Source organism: Musa acuminata, chromosome BXJ3-9 (assembly GCF_036884655.1).
Source record: "Musa acuminata AAA Group cultivar baxijiao chromosome BXJ3-9, Cavendish_Baxijiao_AAA, whole genome shotgun sequence".
NCBI lineage: Eukaryota > Viridiplantae > Streptophyta > Magnoliopsida > Zingiberales > Musaceae > Musa > Musa acuminata.
In genome coordinates, this window is record NC_088357.1 from 2,810,319 (window position 1) to 2,825,148 (window position 14,830).

A 14,830-nucleotide genomic window follows, 5' to 3' on the forward strand; every position below is an offset into this window, starting at 1 on the left:
CATCTTTGCATGTTGGAAGGTAAAGGTGGTGGAGTTGTAGTATCGGATCCGATAATACCGCACAAAATCTAAGATTTCAGTGTCTCCGAGGCCGGCAACAAATCTTAGTGACGTGACTGAGAGTTATAGTTTGTCTGTGTGCGGTGGGGTGATTTCCCGTGCATGGCCGGATGGGAGTATGTGGGCTGTCCGTCTCATACCATCTCGCTGCCATTTTGTTCCGAGCACACTTTACGTCTATTAATAATGATTCAGCCTTCATGAAGTATGGATCCTAAATTGAGTAATTTAGGATCCTAAATTAAGGAAAAATATATAATATATAATATTTTACATATCATGTAATTGACATCTTAACATCATATACATTATGATTGATATATAGATATGGTGTTACGGATTCGATGTATCATGATCTTATTCGATGTATGTTATGTGTTCCATATTCGATGTATCATGATTGTGTTTCATGCGATAAGAGTCGGACAAGTAAAGTGACTGAGATCGATAAAAGACTAATAAAAATAAGAAAAACTTAGCCAACTCGGAATATAATAATTCAAAATTAACTTAACGGACACTTTCATCAATTATTATTTTAAAGATAAATTAATGGCGGGTTTCACGGGACGAATGTTCCCGCTCAAACTCATCGGGCAATGGTAACTGCACCCGCATCGTGCGACGCCATCCACTTGTCAAGTAGCGTATACGTGACGATAAGCGAGGTGTTACTTAACATGAAGCTGTGTGCTATATATGTGCGTAACGAACCCCTCTTCCGTTTCTCGCGTTTGAATCATGGAGGGGCTCCCTGCGATTGATTCTCGATGGAGGACGATCTCCCCTTCCCCTTTTCTTCCGGCGGTTCAATCTGTTCGAAATCCATAGGTACTTTTTGCTTCCGATCTATCTGTGAATCCTACTGCGATTTCTGGTATTCGATCTGTTCCGTTTCATCTTGCTGATTGAATGGGCGATTTATTGGATCGATGGTTTTGAGTTATTTTGATTGAATTGTTTAAGTAGTCTTCCCTTCAATCGTTCTGTCTCTGCGTTTGGATCATGGAGATGCTCTCTCCGACTGATACGTTGTCGCATTCTCCTTTCCTTGCGGCGAGTTCATCGACTCCAGATCTTTAGGTACTCTTTGTTTCCGATCTATCTGCGAATCCTACTGCGATTTCATGGATCGGTAGTTTTGGGTTATGTTGATTGATTTGTTTTAAGTATTCTTGCGTCAGATCGCTTCAATCTCTCTCTCTCTCTCTCGCTCTCTCTCTCTCTCTCTCTCTCTCTCTCTCTCTCTCTCTCTCTCTCGCTGCATCTGAACCATGGAGACGCTCTCTGGGATTGGGATCGGTACATCGCCCGATGACGATTTCCCCTTCTCCTTTTGTGGCGGTTTCATCGATTCAGTATCTTTGGGGGGTTTTTTTTTTTTAATTTTCCGATCTATCTATGGTACCTACTGTGACTCCTGGATAGTTTTTTTCGTTCTATGTTATCTAGTTGATTAAATGGGTGGTTTCTTGGATTTCAGGTTTTGGGCTATTTCGATCGACTTGGTTTAAGTATTCTACTGTGACTTGTTTTTGATTGGACTGTTTTTTATTTTCTTGCGTCCTCTCTGGGATTTGCTTTCTTTCTGCGGGTTTCACCGATTCGGGATCTTCAGCTTTGTTCCATCCATGGCATCCCTTTTTTTTCCCTTTATCTATTCATGAATGTTTCTGCTCTTGAGGCCATTTGAATGTTGTTTTCCTTTTTTTAGTTTTTACGTCGTTGAATTAATGGGTGATTTTTTTTTGTATCTGGTGTATTCTTTTCGATGGCTTGTTCTTCTTATTATTGCAGCAGACGGTATGAAATATACTGTTTATCCAAGATTTGGATATCAATAGTCACTTTTATCTCTACGATTTTAGTTATGAACAGTCCTAAATAAATCTTCTAATCTCACTTATTGATTATTATGACGTTCACAGGTAACTTCAATGCCATACCATTGAACTCACGCTGTTCTATTCTGTTGTTTATTTGTTACTACTGCATTCTGAACTAAATATATATATTTTATTTTCCTCAGTTTAATGATGACATCATGCACTGAAATATAATGCCAGTTTATTTGTTACTACTGCGTTCTGAACTAAAGTTGGTTGGTCGTTTCCTATACTGACTACATCTTTCTGTCAAGAACTTTCTGATCTCCTTGTCTTCCCCATTTGAAGTATCACGGAAAAACAATCTTCGAGGAACCTTTTATGTATGTATTCACTAAAGTAGTTTCTGAATCATCTTAAGTTGATCTAATCAGAATATTATGATTCCTAGTGTAACCCACTTTTCGATGGAAAAGTTTTCTTTTGTCGAGGCATGAACACAGGCTCTGATTCAACATGGTTTGATGCCAATATATGAAGTTAAAAAATGATTTGCTCCTTGTGTCTTGAACTGAATGTTGCATGCTCATGGTTGGTTTTTGGTAAAGAGGCACTTTTCGTATCAGCTTTGGGACTTAGGCATTCTAAGACTAGAATGTTGTTATGGGAAAAGGCAAAAAAAAAACTATATAATGCGATTGTTTTTCTACCAAACAATTTGGAGTACCAAGTTGTTGGCATGGAGACAATCTAGCTGCACCAATCTAATATCGAAAGGTTCTAAATATATTCCATCTTTCATATTTTGGCTTGGTAAAAAATTAGAAAGATATCCATAACTTTTACCTTCATCTTTTCAACATTCACATAATGAATCAAAGATTCTTTCCTATATTTGTTCCTCAGTTCAATGTCCATGTCTAGCACTTGTCCTCGTCTTCAGAATTCGAATACATTTGAAGGAAATATCCAAATAAGAAGCAACACTGTATGTGTGTGTGTATATTGATTCAGAGGGTTCATTGAGTGTGTGTATATATATATATATATATATATATACTCAATTGACTTGAGATTAAGCATTTGGGTGTACATAGTTTCAAAGTAGGCTGTGAGAGTGGACTTGATATTAGGGATTATAATAAATTTAACCATTGTATGAGGTCATGATATTTGATTTCAGGATTGGAGTTCGATGGAAATGTAATGAATGTTAGAATCAGTATACAGGATAAGTTAGATTGAGCTTAGAGTGATACCATGCCGGAAATGGGGATTGAGCTTAGAGTTGACTGCTCAGTATGGTGTGATAGTCAATCCTGCATTAAGATATGCTGTAAATATTGGGATCCGTTTGTTTCTTGATTTTCTGCGCTGTTGACCGCCTAGTTCATGCGGAGGAAAAGAGAGCAGCATAGGCTACGGGACAGACCTGGGAGGCTCTTGCGCGGGTACGTTTTTGATGGAGTGGGAGGCATGTCCTTTTTATTTTTAGGGGTTGGTTCTTAATTTTTACAAAATGCCACTTGACTGTTGCTTTGATGCTGCTTTGCGGTAGCGTTCAACGGAGCAATTCTAGCACCATCCAACCCTGAACAAAGTTGCCTGAAAGACTGTCCTTCAGCAAAAACAACTATTGTCACATAATTTTGAGTAATGTATTGTTGCATTAATATAAAACAAAAACAGTTAGAACCCTTTGCCTATAAATATGTTTGAAAACAAAAGGGGCAAAGATTGCTTCCTATATACCTTTTTTTGTGAAGGCATAAACGCCATCTATACTTATTGCAAACATGCTCATCCTCTATCACTATACTGATACAGAGGAGGAGGATCCATCGAGGTTTACAGTAAAAGAACAGGGTGGGGTAACATCCCAACCCCAATGAAGGCATTTGCCACCGGATCATGAGGAGCACAACTATCGTCCTGCCCCCTCGAAACACCTTATTTGTTGCGCTTTTTAGATTCACTGTAAAGGACGACACCAATGATTGTAAGCGTGTAGCCAGCCATCCCTGTAAAGGACACTGGGTTCCTGAATATCATAATTGAGATGACGACAGCCACTGCCCCTTTCGCATTTCCAAGAACCTTGAAAAAAATTAAAATTTAAAATTACACATCATTTGGTCAGCAAAATAACACCAAAGAACATAATAAAAGTTTCAAATAATTTAGAACATTTATTAAAATCTTACCTCCTAATTCAGAATGGTAATTAAAAAAACATTAAGAAGATGCACACAAGAAAAGTATTTTAATCAGTCTACTATTTGGTAACCTCCATTCTTTCTAAAAATAAATTTCCTGAAGCCCCCCCCCCAACCGATCAACAACACTGGTACATAACGTGGGAAGAGCGATGCATCAATTGAAGACAAGGGCATAGATTACTAGGTTCTTCAGAATCTTCACAATTTGGTACAATGTCAATTTGAGGAAGATGTTGGAAGTAGGATTTAACCTCAGGGAGGGCGGCCAAGATTTGACAAAGTGAATTTAATAAATCAAATACTTTATTGAAAAATAAACATAAAAAAAGTAATGCAGTTTACCTGAAGGGTCAAAGCACTGGTATGTTTTGTGACCAGGAAATTGGTCAGGTTCACAAAATATGCCAACGAAGAATTAAACAGGAGGTACCAAATAATCTTGAAGTCTTCTCTAGCAAGTGCCAGTGTTATTCCAACCACATTCTCCTCCATTATAATTGTTGCAGGAAGGAGAAAAATTACTGCTATTGGAGCCATATATAGGAGGAGATTCATAGAGTTAAGCTTTTCCCTGGCAGCAACGCATGCAAAAAAAAAAAAAGACATGTACATATTCTCAAAGTCTCAGCCATATCAACTTGAACAATGAAATGGTGGAAACAAACTAGAAAAAGTTCAACCAAGGATTTTTGCCACACTAATAACTCAATTGTATATCTTAATGGAGAAAAGAAATAAATAACTCACCCTTCAGAAGCCATCAAAATTCCTTGCAACACTGACTTAAGTGCCCTAGCAGCGGTGGCACCAATGCACATAATAAAACCAAACAAATGAAAACTTGGCTCCCCCTACATAAAGTTGAACCGTTAGGGTGTCAGTTTTCACAACTTCCAATCTTTAATTTAGCAAATAAAATAATATTAGGTGTATAAAACACATGTCGAACTAATCCTTTGCACAACCATTGGCATATTCTACAAATAACTCAGGTCCCTGCATCATAGAGGTTGAACAGTTATCAGGTAGCATAAATGTCTAGCATCTGCTGTCATATGAGGTCAAAGCAAAATATTACTAGAAGAGAAATGAAGCCTAGCAAAAACAAGACATAGTATTATAAAGGAAAAAAACATAGCTGCCAGCTTCCTACCATGTCAATCAAAAGCTTAGAAGAAGCTTAATGTTCAACAGAAACACACACCTAGTGAAGCTCAGACACACAGAAAGATTCTAATTAACAACAGTGAAAGGAATCCAACTGAATAATCTTCTTTCAGATGACGAGTAGCTGAGTCACAGCAAACCTACATATATCAATGTGACTCGATCCAATAAATAAAGGTAGATTTAACAATCTCAAGGAAAACTGGTCAACCATCAGAAAAGTATTGTCACACTTTCATGCACGTCAATCTTTGGATAGAAAAAGCTAATCAAGAGACTTAAAGCTCTGTAGGAGGAACCGAGAAAGATATCCCACTGATCATGGAGAACATGTTCGTCTTAGAACTTGCTACACTGACAGATGAGGGGATTAAACATGCATAAGATGGAAACAATTACAAAAATCAAAGTCATCTTAACAGGAACTCAACACTTGTTTATCAAACCATGATTGAAACATCTAATTATGAATGATTGTAAAATATAAGACGTGAATGGCAATTATCTTCCTATTCCTACACATAGAAATAATCCAGAAATATACAATTCAGGCAGACTGCGCCATCCATGTATAATATCTGCTGGAAGATGAAATAATCAAAATTGTATATGATTCCATCATTCTTGAAATGGCAAATCTCATTAGAGAATTGCATAGAACAGTAACTGTCGATCAGAATCTTCTTTTTCTGGATCCATACCTTTTAACTAAAAGATGCAACCCAATTGCTGAATTATGGAATTTATTTTATTAGGTCAAAGAGCAGATGCAATCAACAAACATGAAACTATTCCCATCCTAATGTGACCAAGAAAGCTCACCCCGCTGGCAATAATAACACCAGTGACGACAGGTATGAGGGTGATGTACGTGATCCACGACTCCCGCCGGAGAGTCATGAGGTAAGCAAACACGGCGGTGAAGAAGGGTGTGGTGGCGCCAACGGCCTGGTTGAACGAGACGGGGAGGTAGCGGAGCGAGATGTTCCCGCTGACCACCGACGCGCAGAACACGAGGCTGAGTGCGGAGATCTTGAGGAACTGGACGCGGGACCGGACGGACTGCATCGGCACGAGCTTGAGCCACGCGATGGCGGCGTAGCTCAGGAGGGAGCAGGCCGTCATGTGGCACATGGTGAGGAAGATGGGGTACTTGAACCCGTAGTTGCTCAGCAGGTACTTGTTGAGGAGGAGCACCCCGATGTTGGAGGAGTACCATGAAGCGACGAGCCCGACGGTGAAGAACCGGCCGTTCGCCAGCGCCGTCGACAAGGCCGCCTTTGAGCTCATCTCCTCCGCTTCTTCTCGGTCGCTGCTCCTCCTGCGGGGATCCGGCGAGTGACGGCGAGGAGATCGGCGGACCTACGCCGAGATGCGGAGATCGACGCAGAGGGATCGTCGATCCTCGGATGGATCCCGACCGATCCGATCGGTTCTTGGAACTCGGAGAGAGAGAAGGGGGTGATGTGGAGAATTGGGACCAGGGTTAAGGCTTCGGGAGATGGGGAAGAGAGGTGGATCTGAGAGAGGCTAGAGAATGCCTCGCTATTTTATTTGAGAACGAGAAGAAGAGAAGCGAGATGGTGATGGCGAATAATGAAAGGGGAAGGCGACGACTCCGTCCATCGACATGGAGCTCTCAAATGTGCAAAGCTTCCTTCAATTCTTTAAAGTCTCAAATCTCAGCGGTTCCAACAAAATATAGTAAGACAATCCTACCCCTATGCCGGCGTATTATTTTCTTTGGTTATATGATCCATTGAGTGGGATCTAATTGTCTTTCCACAAGTCAGATTAATTGATGACTGTTAAAAAAGATCAAAGGATGAATGAGATAAATTATATATGTCTCCACCTTCCTAATTGATATACGCCAATTTGGACCTTTCACTCACTTCGCCAGACCAAACACATGGAAACATTCCCACTCTTCCTATAAGGTCTTCCTATTGCATACTGGTAATAAATACAAAAAAAAACTTTTAATTTCGTAATTAATGACCAGCAATGCCTTCTCAGTTTAATTTCGTAATAACTGTCCAGAGATGCAGCATTGGGTTGGCTTGCTTTATGATAAGTGTTGCTGTCAGTATAGGGTTTATCTTTTAGATCTTCCATCGATGTCCATTATATCTAAAGACTTAAAGACATAATATGCCCAATAAAAGTTACCTGGTAGGAAACATTAGAACTGGAATCCCTCGTCGTGCTGGTATCAAATTGAGATGATCCCGTGATTCCCTCCCGGCGGACCATTTCCGGGCCTGAGACGAGAGTACATCATCAGACAGACACACTGTCCCATGGCATTATCACATATTGATTGCAATACGATTGCAGCCACGGATGAGACTCAGATCTAATAATAGCTATGTGAGAGGGCAGAGAAACACCGACGGAAACACAAATAAACATACCTGGTGCTTCGATCGAACCAGGTGGAGATTCCACCACTCCTCCCTCAAGAGCCCTCCTCCGCCCTTCTTATTGCGACGTAATGGTGACCGCCTTCCTTGGAGCGCATAGTCATCACCCACCTACGGCACCGCGTTCATCGGCTATGAGATCCATCCGATAAGCATGACGGGAACAAGAAAACAACAGATCGAAATGGTCACTGATTACACTAACTATGACATCGAGATCTCAACCTAGACACGGGACCATTTCGATAGCAGTGGCAAGAAAACATCACGATCTAGGCATTGGTGAGAGCGCTTTCCTCATGATCCACTATCTCCGGCCACCGGCTACGATCGCCGCTTTCATGGCTCCGGCCGCCTTCTCCGGGCCCTCATCCTCCGCTGCTCGCCACCAGAACCCTAGATGCATTCGAAGATAGCGAAAAGAATTCCAAGATCGTTCGAGGAGAAAGAAGTCGGTGCCGGTGGCGGAAACACAAGAGAAGAGAGGACGATTCCTACCTCTTACTTTCTTGACTCGTCAGATCGGACGTTGCAGACGAACGGGGGACGGACATTGGGAGAGGACGAGTATTTATAGAGGCAGCAGTGCCGCTCTCTAACAAATCACCCCGGACAAAAAAAGAAATAAAAGGGTGATAATATTACATAAATTAAACATATATAAAATTTGATCCTTATAAATAGAAGACGATTTAAGTAGGCGGTCAACTCACCATAAGAAAGAATGTGAAATATGTCTCGTGTCGATAAGCCCGAGTCGAAAGCACCAAATCGTTGAACACATATATAACAAGATACATACGCAAACATACGATGAGACAAAAGCATGACCATTTTAAGATGGCTTACATAAGATTACAAATTAGAACAGGATCAAAGGCCTGCGGTAGATCGAGCCACCATGCAGGCTCCCAGTGATCAAAGTGCAGCCTTCAAATGTAGCTACGATCAGGGAGATAAAAAACTGATGCAGATATAAAGCTCGGGAACAAAACAAGCAGCCAATACTGAACACATCGTTCTATGACCATTCGCTCATTGTTCTACAACTATTTGGAAAAGCACGAACAGAACTTGCAAGTCAATATGGAAAAGGCAACATATAGTGTCGTGTGGAGCAAAGCTATCATGCAGCAGGTGAAAAAGTCACCAACCATTCATACAGTCCAATGCATGAACACTACTGCTACTACTACAGAATGACGCAGGCAATGTAAGCAATGTAAAAAAATAGTTTGCAGCCAAAAGAAAATGTAATTAGACCACGCCATAATATGAAGATGAGATATTTTCATTTGGCAATAATCACCTGGAAAAACCTATACAATGCCCAACAAACCATGCAAATGACCCAAGAACCACAAGATCAAAAGGAAAATTAAGCTAAGCTAAGTGATTTAGTACCTTGAGAAATTATCAATGCAATAAGATAATTTGAATGCCTAACAGTACAGAAACAACAAATACAAGAATTCTTGGTCACCCACCGTAACAGAAGGTAGAAGATAGAATAACAAATATGCAGGTCACATATAATCCGTAGATGCATAATCATCGACCCTAATTTATGAATCAGCATAAGAAAACTTCTTCAAGAGGCTGTCCACTTTTCGGTGACAACGAGAAGCATGGAGTCGAAGCAATATTCACTATCAGAACAAAAAATAAAAGACCAACTCCAAGTCACAGTTATAGTAGCTCTGTGTTTTACATTATAACTTTGTTCCGTTCATTTTCAGCAACAGAAAATAACACAAACCAAACAAGCTTAGAGAAGAAAATGTCACTTCAGAACTTTAAAGATGGCTATATACATGATCAACAATTGGCTCTTATCATCATTGCGTTTGTCCTCTAAACCATATAAATTCCACAGAACAAGGATATTGTGACCCCTCAACAAACTAAAACAATATTAAAAAAAACTGGTCACCCAAGTCAGCAGCTCATTTTAATAATGTGTTCACTTCAACATTCATGTTCTCTGAATAGCTCCATTATTATCTATGATTAAAAAAAGAAATGAAAATAGTTAGATAAACACCTTACTTAAAGCATAACATTTAAATGACGATGCAGAATAGGTACAGGATGTCATGTTCGCACCTGAAACATTTGCATCAGGCGACAGGCAAGGCATCTTGCTCGCTGAGTGGCGTGCTACTCAGAGAAGCTTTTGGTTCTACCTCCAAAACCCTAAGTCTGTAGCTCACAAGGGTGTGCCCAAAGATACTGTATTTTCCAGCATTGCTTAAAGCAACTTCTGCATCACTGCGCCTCTTGAAGACAATTTTAGCATGATTTTTTGACTTTGTAACCTCGGTTTCAGCCTCCACAAGGGGCCCATATCGCCCAAATAACTTAATGAGATCAGCTTCAGCGGGAATAGAAGATGCCTCACTAAAGGTCAAAACCAGTGCAGTCGGCATGCATTCATCGATATCATTTTGCAAATTGCTAGTGGGTCCTTCACATTCCACTTCCTGCATGCTATTAGGATTTGAGGAACAAACCAGTGAACTCTTTCCAGTGGTCCTTGCATCTTGCATTTCTTTCACATTATTAGTATTCGTGGAATCGTCCTGTAAATGCTGTTTGGTATCTGGCAGGGAACTCAAGGTAAGTAAAAGTGCTGATTCATCTTCAGGATGCTGCTCTTTTTGCCGCTTGCTCTGAGATTCTCGTTCTCTTTTCTGCCCACTTGACACTAAATTTTCTTCATCACTTACAATAATGTCTGACCAATACGAATCCTGCATATAGTCCAATTTTTCTGAAAAGGCTGCCGTGAAACTTGTGGATTTTCTCCTATCCCTTTTACCTGCAACTGTCCCTTTATGTTTTTCATCCATTGAAATACTGGGAATGGTCCCATTTCGAAAATCAGTGAAGAAACTCACTATTGAAGACAGGGTATCATACCCCCCCAACGGATCCCTCGCAACTAAGCAGAGCTGTGAAAGCATCTCACCTGGGGAGGAATAGTCCCTTGGAGTGCCACCTTTTCTATGGCTCAGTATGGTTGGGGGTTTTGTTACTGATTTACCACTCAATTTAAGCATGGGGGGTGGCCCTGACATCTGTCCTGCCACTCGACGCATACATTCTCCAAACTTAGGCTGTTTTTTGGACCTGGAAATCTGCGACATAGTTGTCAAATCCCCTAAAGAGTCAAGCTTTTTTTTCTTGCTCTTCCCGGATTCAACACCATCAGAATCAGCAACCTCAAGTTCTTTGTGAGATGAAAGAGAAGAAGCATTTCCTCCGGATCCACTTTTTTCACCATCTGCATCATGATGTTCGCTACTCTTTTCCATCAATTCAGACAAGCTCTTCTTTTTTCTACCATGCTCAACTATATGTTTGTCTTTTCTGAATGAACTCCCTCTAACTCTTGACTTCCCCTTTCTGGAAGCAGTATCTGACAAAGTTGGAGTTGAGGGATCAGCAACATCTTTTCCAGATGTTCTTCTCTTAGTTGGTGAACCTTCGACGTTGTCCCCTAGTCCTTCACCATAAACGAATACAGGTAGTTCGGGATATCCCTTTGAGTGATAAAAGGCCTTCAACAGGGACTTGGTTATCGCAAGCTCCAACCTATCAACTGCTCCATATGGGAACCGTGCTAATGTTTGGATGCGGTCGAGGAGTCCAACAGTATCAAAGGAGCTTATGATCCAAGACTTGTCAATGGCAGAGATACATGTTTCTTTCCGTATACCAGCATTTTCAACCTTTTGGTCGTTGACCCTCGCGTAAGTTTCATCCATAAAACAATGGCATGTCATTCCCAACTCAATACGCCGTGACACCTCTTCGAGCGCATCACTGATGGCGCTTACAAATGCATCCATACTGCTCTGTTTCTCCATCTGTGAGAAGTGTGTCTGGAAAGGCTTCAACCTCGAGTCATCGCACCAAGCAAATGTTCTATCTCCAAAATATGCAACCAGATGATGATCCTTCTTCTGAATGTTGGATGCCATTTCGGACGCATCCAAAGGATCAAAAATCTGGCCGGGCCACCAGGGATGGCTCCTCACCTTACCCCACACCAAATTAGAAGCAGCAAATGGATCCTTCTTCTCTTCCTGAAAGTGATAGTGACGATAAGCATCATCAATACATGCAGTGACAGCACGACGTGGCCTTCCCCTCATTCGCTTTGCCGACAATACTTGTTCTTCACTGCTGAGAGTATCGGTACCAGCTTTCCTACCAACATCTTGACTAACAGAGTCTCCTTTGTTTACCAACTTCCGGGGCCTTCCCCTCTTCCTCCTAGCTGTCGATTCTTGTTCACCGACCTTCACATCTTGATCTTCACCACCACCAGCCTCCCTACCAACATTGGAAGCCATCTCTTGACTAACAGTATCCCCTTCGATCGTCGCCTTCTCATCAACCACATCGGCGTCTTCATACCAAGGTTTAACTTCCACAGCGACATTCACCTCACCGGCCTCAGCTTCAGCACCCTCTCCTCTATCTTCTGTGTCCTTACCATCAGTGGCCTCGACCACATCCTTCACATCGCCAACATCGACGGCGCCAGAATATCCATTTCCGCGCTCTCCTCCAGCAGCTTGGACCACTTCTTCGCCGGCCATACTATCTTTCTTCTCGACACCATCCTGTTCTACACCAACCTCCTCCGCTTGTTCTCCGACGACGTTACGACGCCCAACAGCGGATGCATCATCCCTCGCTCCGACTTCCAACGCGCCCGAACCTAAATCCACGGGACTGGCGAGGGTTTCCGGCTGTTCGCTGGCGACGGAGTTGAGATCGAGGCTTCCGCCTCCTGTCTTCTTCGCCGAGGGACTCGATTCCATGTGGACGGTAAAAGAACAAAAACCCTAGAAGAAACTCGAGTGCCCCATCGACTCAAACTAGCAGAAGCGTAAGCCCTAAAATTGTCACAGATCGATCTGAGGGAAAGAGGCGAGCATAAACCCCGATCGATCAGAGAACGGAAGGGCTCACTAAAAAGGAATTAAGTAGGAACGTTAAATCTTTACCTCCGTTTTGATGTCGCCGGTTCCAATCGAAGGAGGGAGTCGAACTGCGTTGAGGGGAGAAGACTCTCGAGGGTAGACGAGCATATGGTCGAGGAAGTCAGGTCACCTCCCGTGAAGTTACCGCATTGGATTTTGGTTGCTCGTGGTGGGTAAATCGGTGGGTCGGGTCTGTTGCTAGGGGTGTCGTCACTCGCAGAGGACGTCACCTGAGTTCGAGTACGATCCTCAGTGGCCGCCGCCCCCGCCGCCAAACCGAACCGAATCGGTGGGCGGAAGTGGTTTGGTTCGATTGCACGTGCAAGTTCGGATACGGCCGTGGAATCCGATCACATTGGCGGACCCAATGCTCGCAAATCCATGAGATTGGACGGACACGATTTAAGATGATTAATCAATCGATAATAAAAAAACCAAAGAATGACTTGGATTCTTAATCAATTAATTACTTAACGTCACAAATTAATCATGAAATCAATTGTTGCAATATTAAAGTTATCGAGATCAAACAATTGCGCATTTGTCAAAATCTTGACAACTTCCTTCTCCATAAATTACTCGATTTGTTGTAAGGTTGATATTTTTTATGTATATAAATGATAGAGAAAATATTGATAGTCAGATATAAAACGTTGATCGATTGGACTCATTAGAGCTCAACGGAGAATCAATGATCGCTAACTTGATGGTCGATCGATGATTGAGAATTTTTATTTTTTAATCAAAAGATATGTATTAAGTTATGATCAAAAATAAATATTATTTGTATCATATGATATAGAAAAATTAGCATATGACGCAATAAAAAGATAAATATTATGCAAAAGATTCCTCTGCAAAGACCTTCTCGTCCTTATCCCACGAGGACGTCCGCCATGCATTGCATCCGTGAAACCGTGTTTCCACTTGGCCAGCGGCCATGCATGATTGATTCAAGCATAGGCAATTTCCACGTTCCCGGCTCGTAGTCGTAACCCAATAGAAACAGCGGATGAAGAACGGTCGTACAAGCCATGGTGTTCTACTTCACGCTACAGCTCATCGGATTGCTTGATGAACAGTGCAGACACAACCACTTGTTCTATCTTTCATTTCTAAAGCTAAAACTCAATGTTTAATCAAATTTAAATTATAAGTTGATGTTCAATTCTAACAAATATTAGCCCAAATTATGCTTCCGAATGAAGTACAGGAATCAAGTCGATATGAGTTTCTCGATACAGCGTGTAGTTCATCGTTTGTTTGCTGCTGAGATGTGCCATGGCAGCTCATGTCCGAAGAGGTGGCTCCCGAGTGTAGCCCGGAACGCTGCTCCCGTCGAGGAAGAAGGAATCGTTCTGGAAGACGTAAGGAGTGGGCGCGATGCCGTCGACGGTCACCGCGGTGGTCTCTTGCAGGGCTTGGGACATTCGCTCGCAGATCAGCGCCGTGAGGTTCGCGTTCTCGGCGTGCAGGTTGGCGACCGCCGCCTGCGCCCGGGCCAGCTGAGCTTGGAGTTCGCTCACCTGATTCTGGAGCTGGAATACGACGCCGGTGCACCCGTACACCGGGTCCCTCATCCGGGCATTCGCCTCGTACGCCATGCTGCTCGCCGCGTCCTGCCTCTGCCACTGCGGGATTTCCTGTCGATGCGACGATCCGTGTCTAAGTCAGAGGAGCGTGTACAGTTGGGGGGCATTAATTCGAACACCATAGCGTCATGGTTATCGACGATATATTCACGACAGAGATGCAACCGGTGCACCGTAAACCTCGAGGTTGATGTGTTAACCTGCAAGAGCTTGGTAATGTTACCGGCGCCGAAAACTCGATGCGCGTTCGTGAAGGTTCGCAGATCGGTGGGAGGGAAGTAAGGCGCCAGCATGCATTTGTCGGTGCATCGACGGCGGAGAACCTTGCAGGCGGCGCAAGGGCCGACGACGCCTGCGGCAGGAGGAGGACTAGCTGAGCCCATAGGAACGAGACACAGCGGGGACTCGGGGAAGGAGAGTATGATATGGATTACCTGAGCACGAGATGGGAGCTACTGTGAACGCGGATCGATATATATAGAGGTCGGCTGTAAGTTATGTCGCCCGGAACAGAACGCTTCGAGCTATATATGTATACGTCGA

General features: G+C 42.5%; 3 protein-coding genes across 4 annotated transcripts; all 3 read right to left on the reverse strand.

Moving 5' to 3' along the window:
* Positions 1-3,505: 3,505 nt before the first annotated feature.
* On the reverse strand, positions 3,506-7,030 carry LOC103996930 (probable sugar phosphate/phosphate translocator At3g11320). Its single transcript, XM_009417997.3, has 4 exons — positions 6,095-7,030; positions 4,853-4,956; positions 4,448-4,676; positions 3,506-3,983 (listed from the first exon to the last, which is right to left on the reverse strand). Exons 1-4 carry the CDS (start codon positions 6,560-6,562, stop codon positions 3,837-3,839), a joined length of 948 nt encoding a protein of 315 aa, XP_009416272.1. The 5' UTR covers positions 6,563-7,030; the 3' UTR covers positions 3,506-3,836.
* Positions 7,031-9,363: 2,333 nt separating this feature from the next.
* Positions 9,364-12,832, reverse strand: LOC103996931 (PWWP domain-containing protein 5). 2 transcript variants are annotated; one of them, XM_009417998.3, is made up of 3 exons: positions 12,720-12,832; positions 9,805-12,629; positions 9,364-9,702 (listed from the first exon to the last, which is right to left on the reverse strand). In XM_009417998.3, the coding sequence occupies exon 2, from the start codon at positions 12,531-12,533 to the stop codon at positions 9,819-9,821; it is 2,715 nt and encodes a 904-aa protein (XP_009416273.2). In that variant the 5' UTR covers positions 12,534-12,629; positions 12,720-12,832; the 3' UTR covers positions 9,364-9,702; positions 9,805-9,818. The 2 variants fall into 2 exon arrangements, with proteins under 2 accessions (XP_009416273.2, XP_009416274.2); XM_009417999.3 differs by having other exon boundaries at positions 9,805-12,608; positions 12,720-12,831.
* Positions 12,833-13,984: 1,152 nt separating this feature from the next.
* On the reverse strand, positions 13,985-14,670 carry LOC135649983 (LOB domain-containing protein 1-like). The gene is made up of 2 exons (XM_065169001.1): positions 14,488-14,670; positions 13,985-14,338 (listed from the first exon to the last, which is right to left on the reverse strand). Exons 1-2 carry the CDS (start codon positions 14,668-14,670, stop codon positions 13,985-13,987), a joined length of 537 nt encoding a protein of 178 aa, XP_065025073.1.
* Between the last annotated feature and the right edge of the window lie 160 nt (positions 14,671-14,830).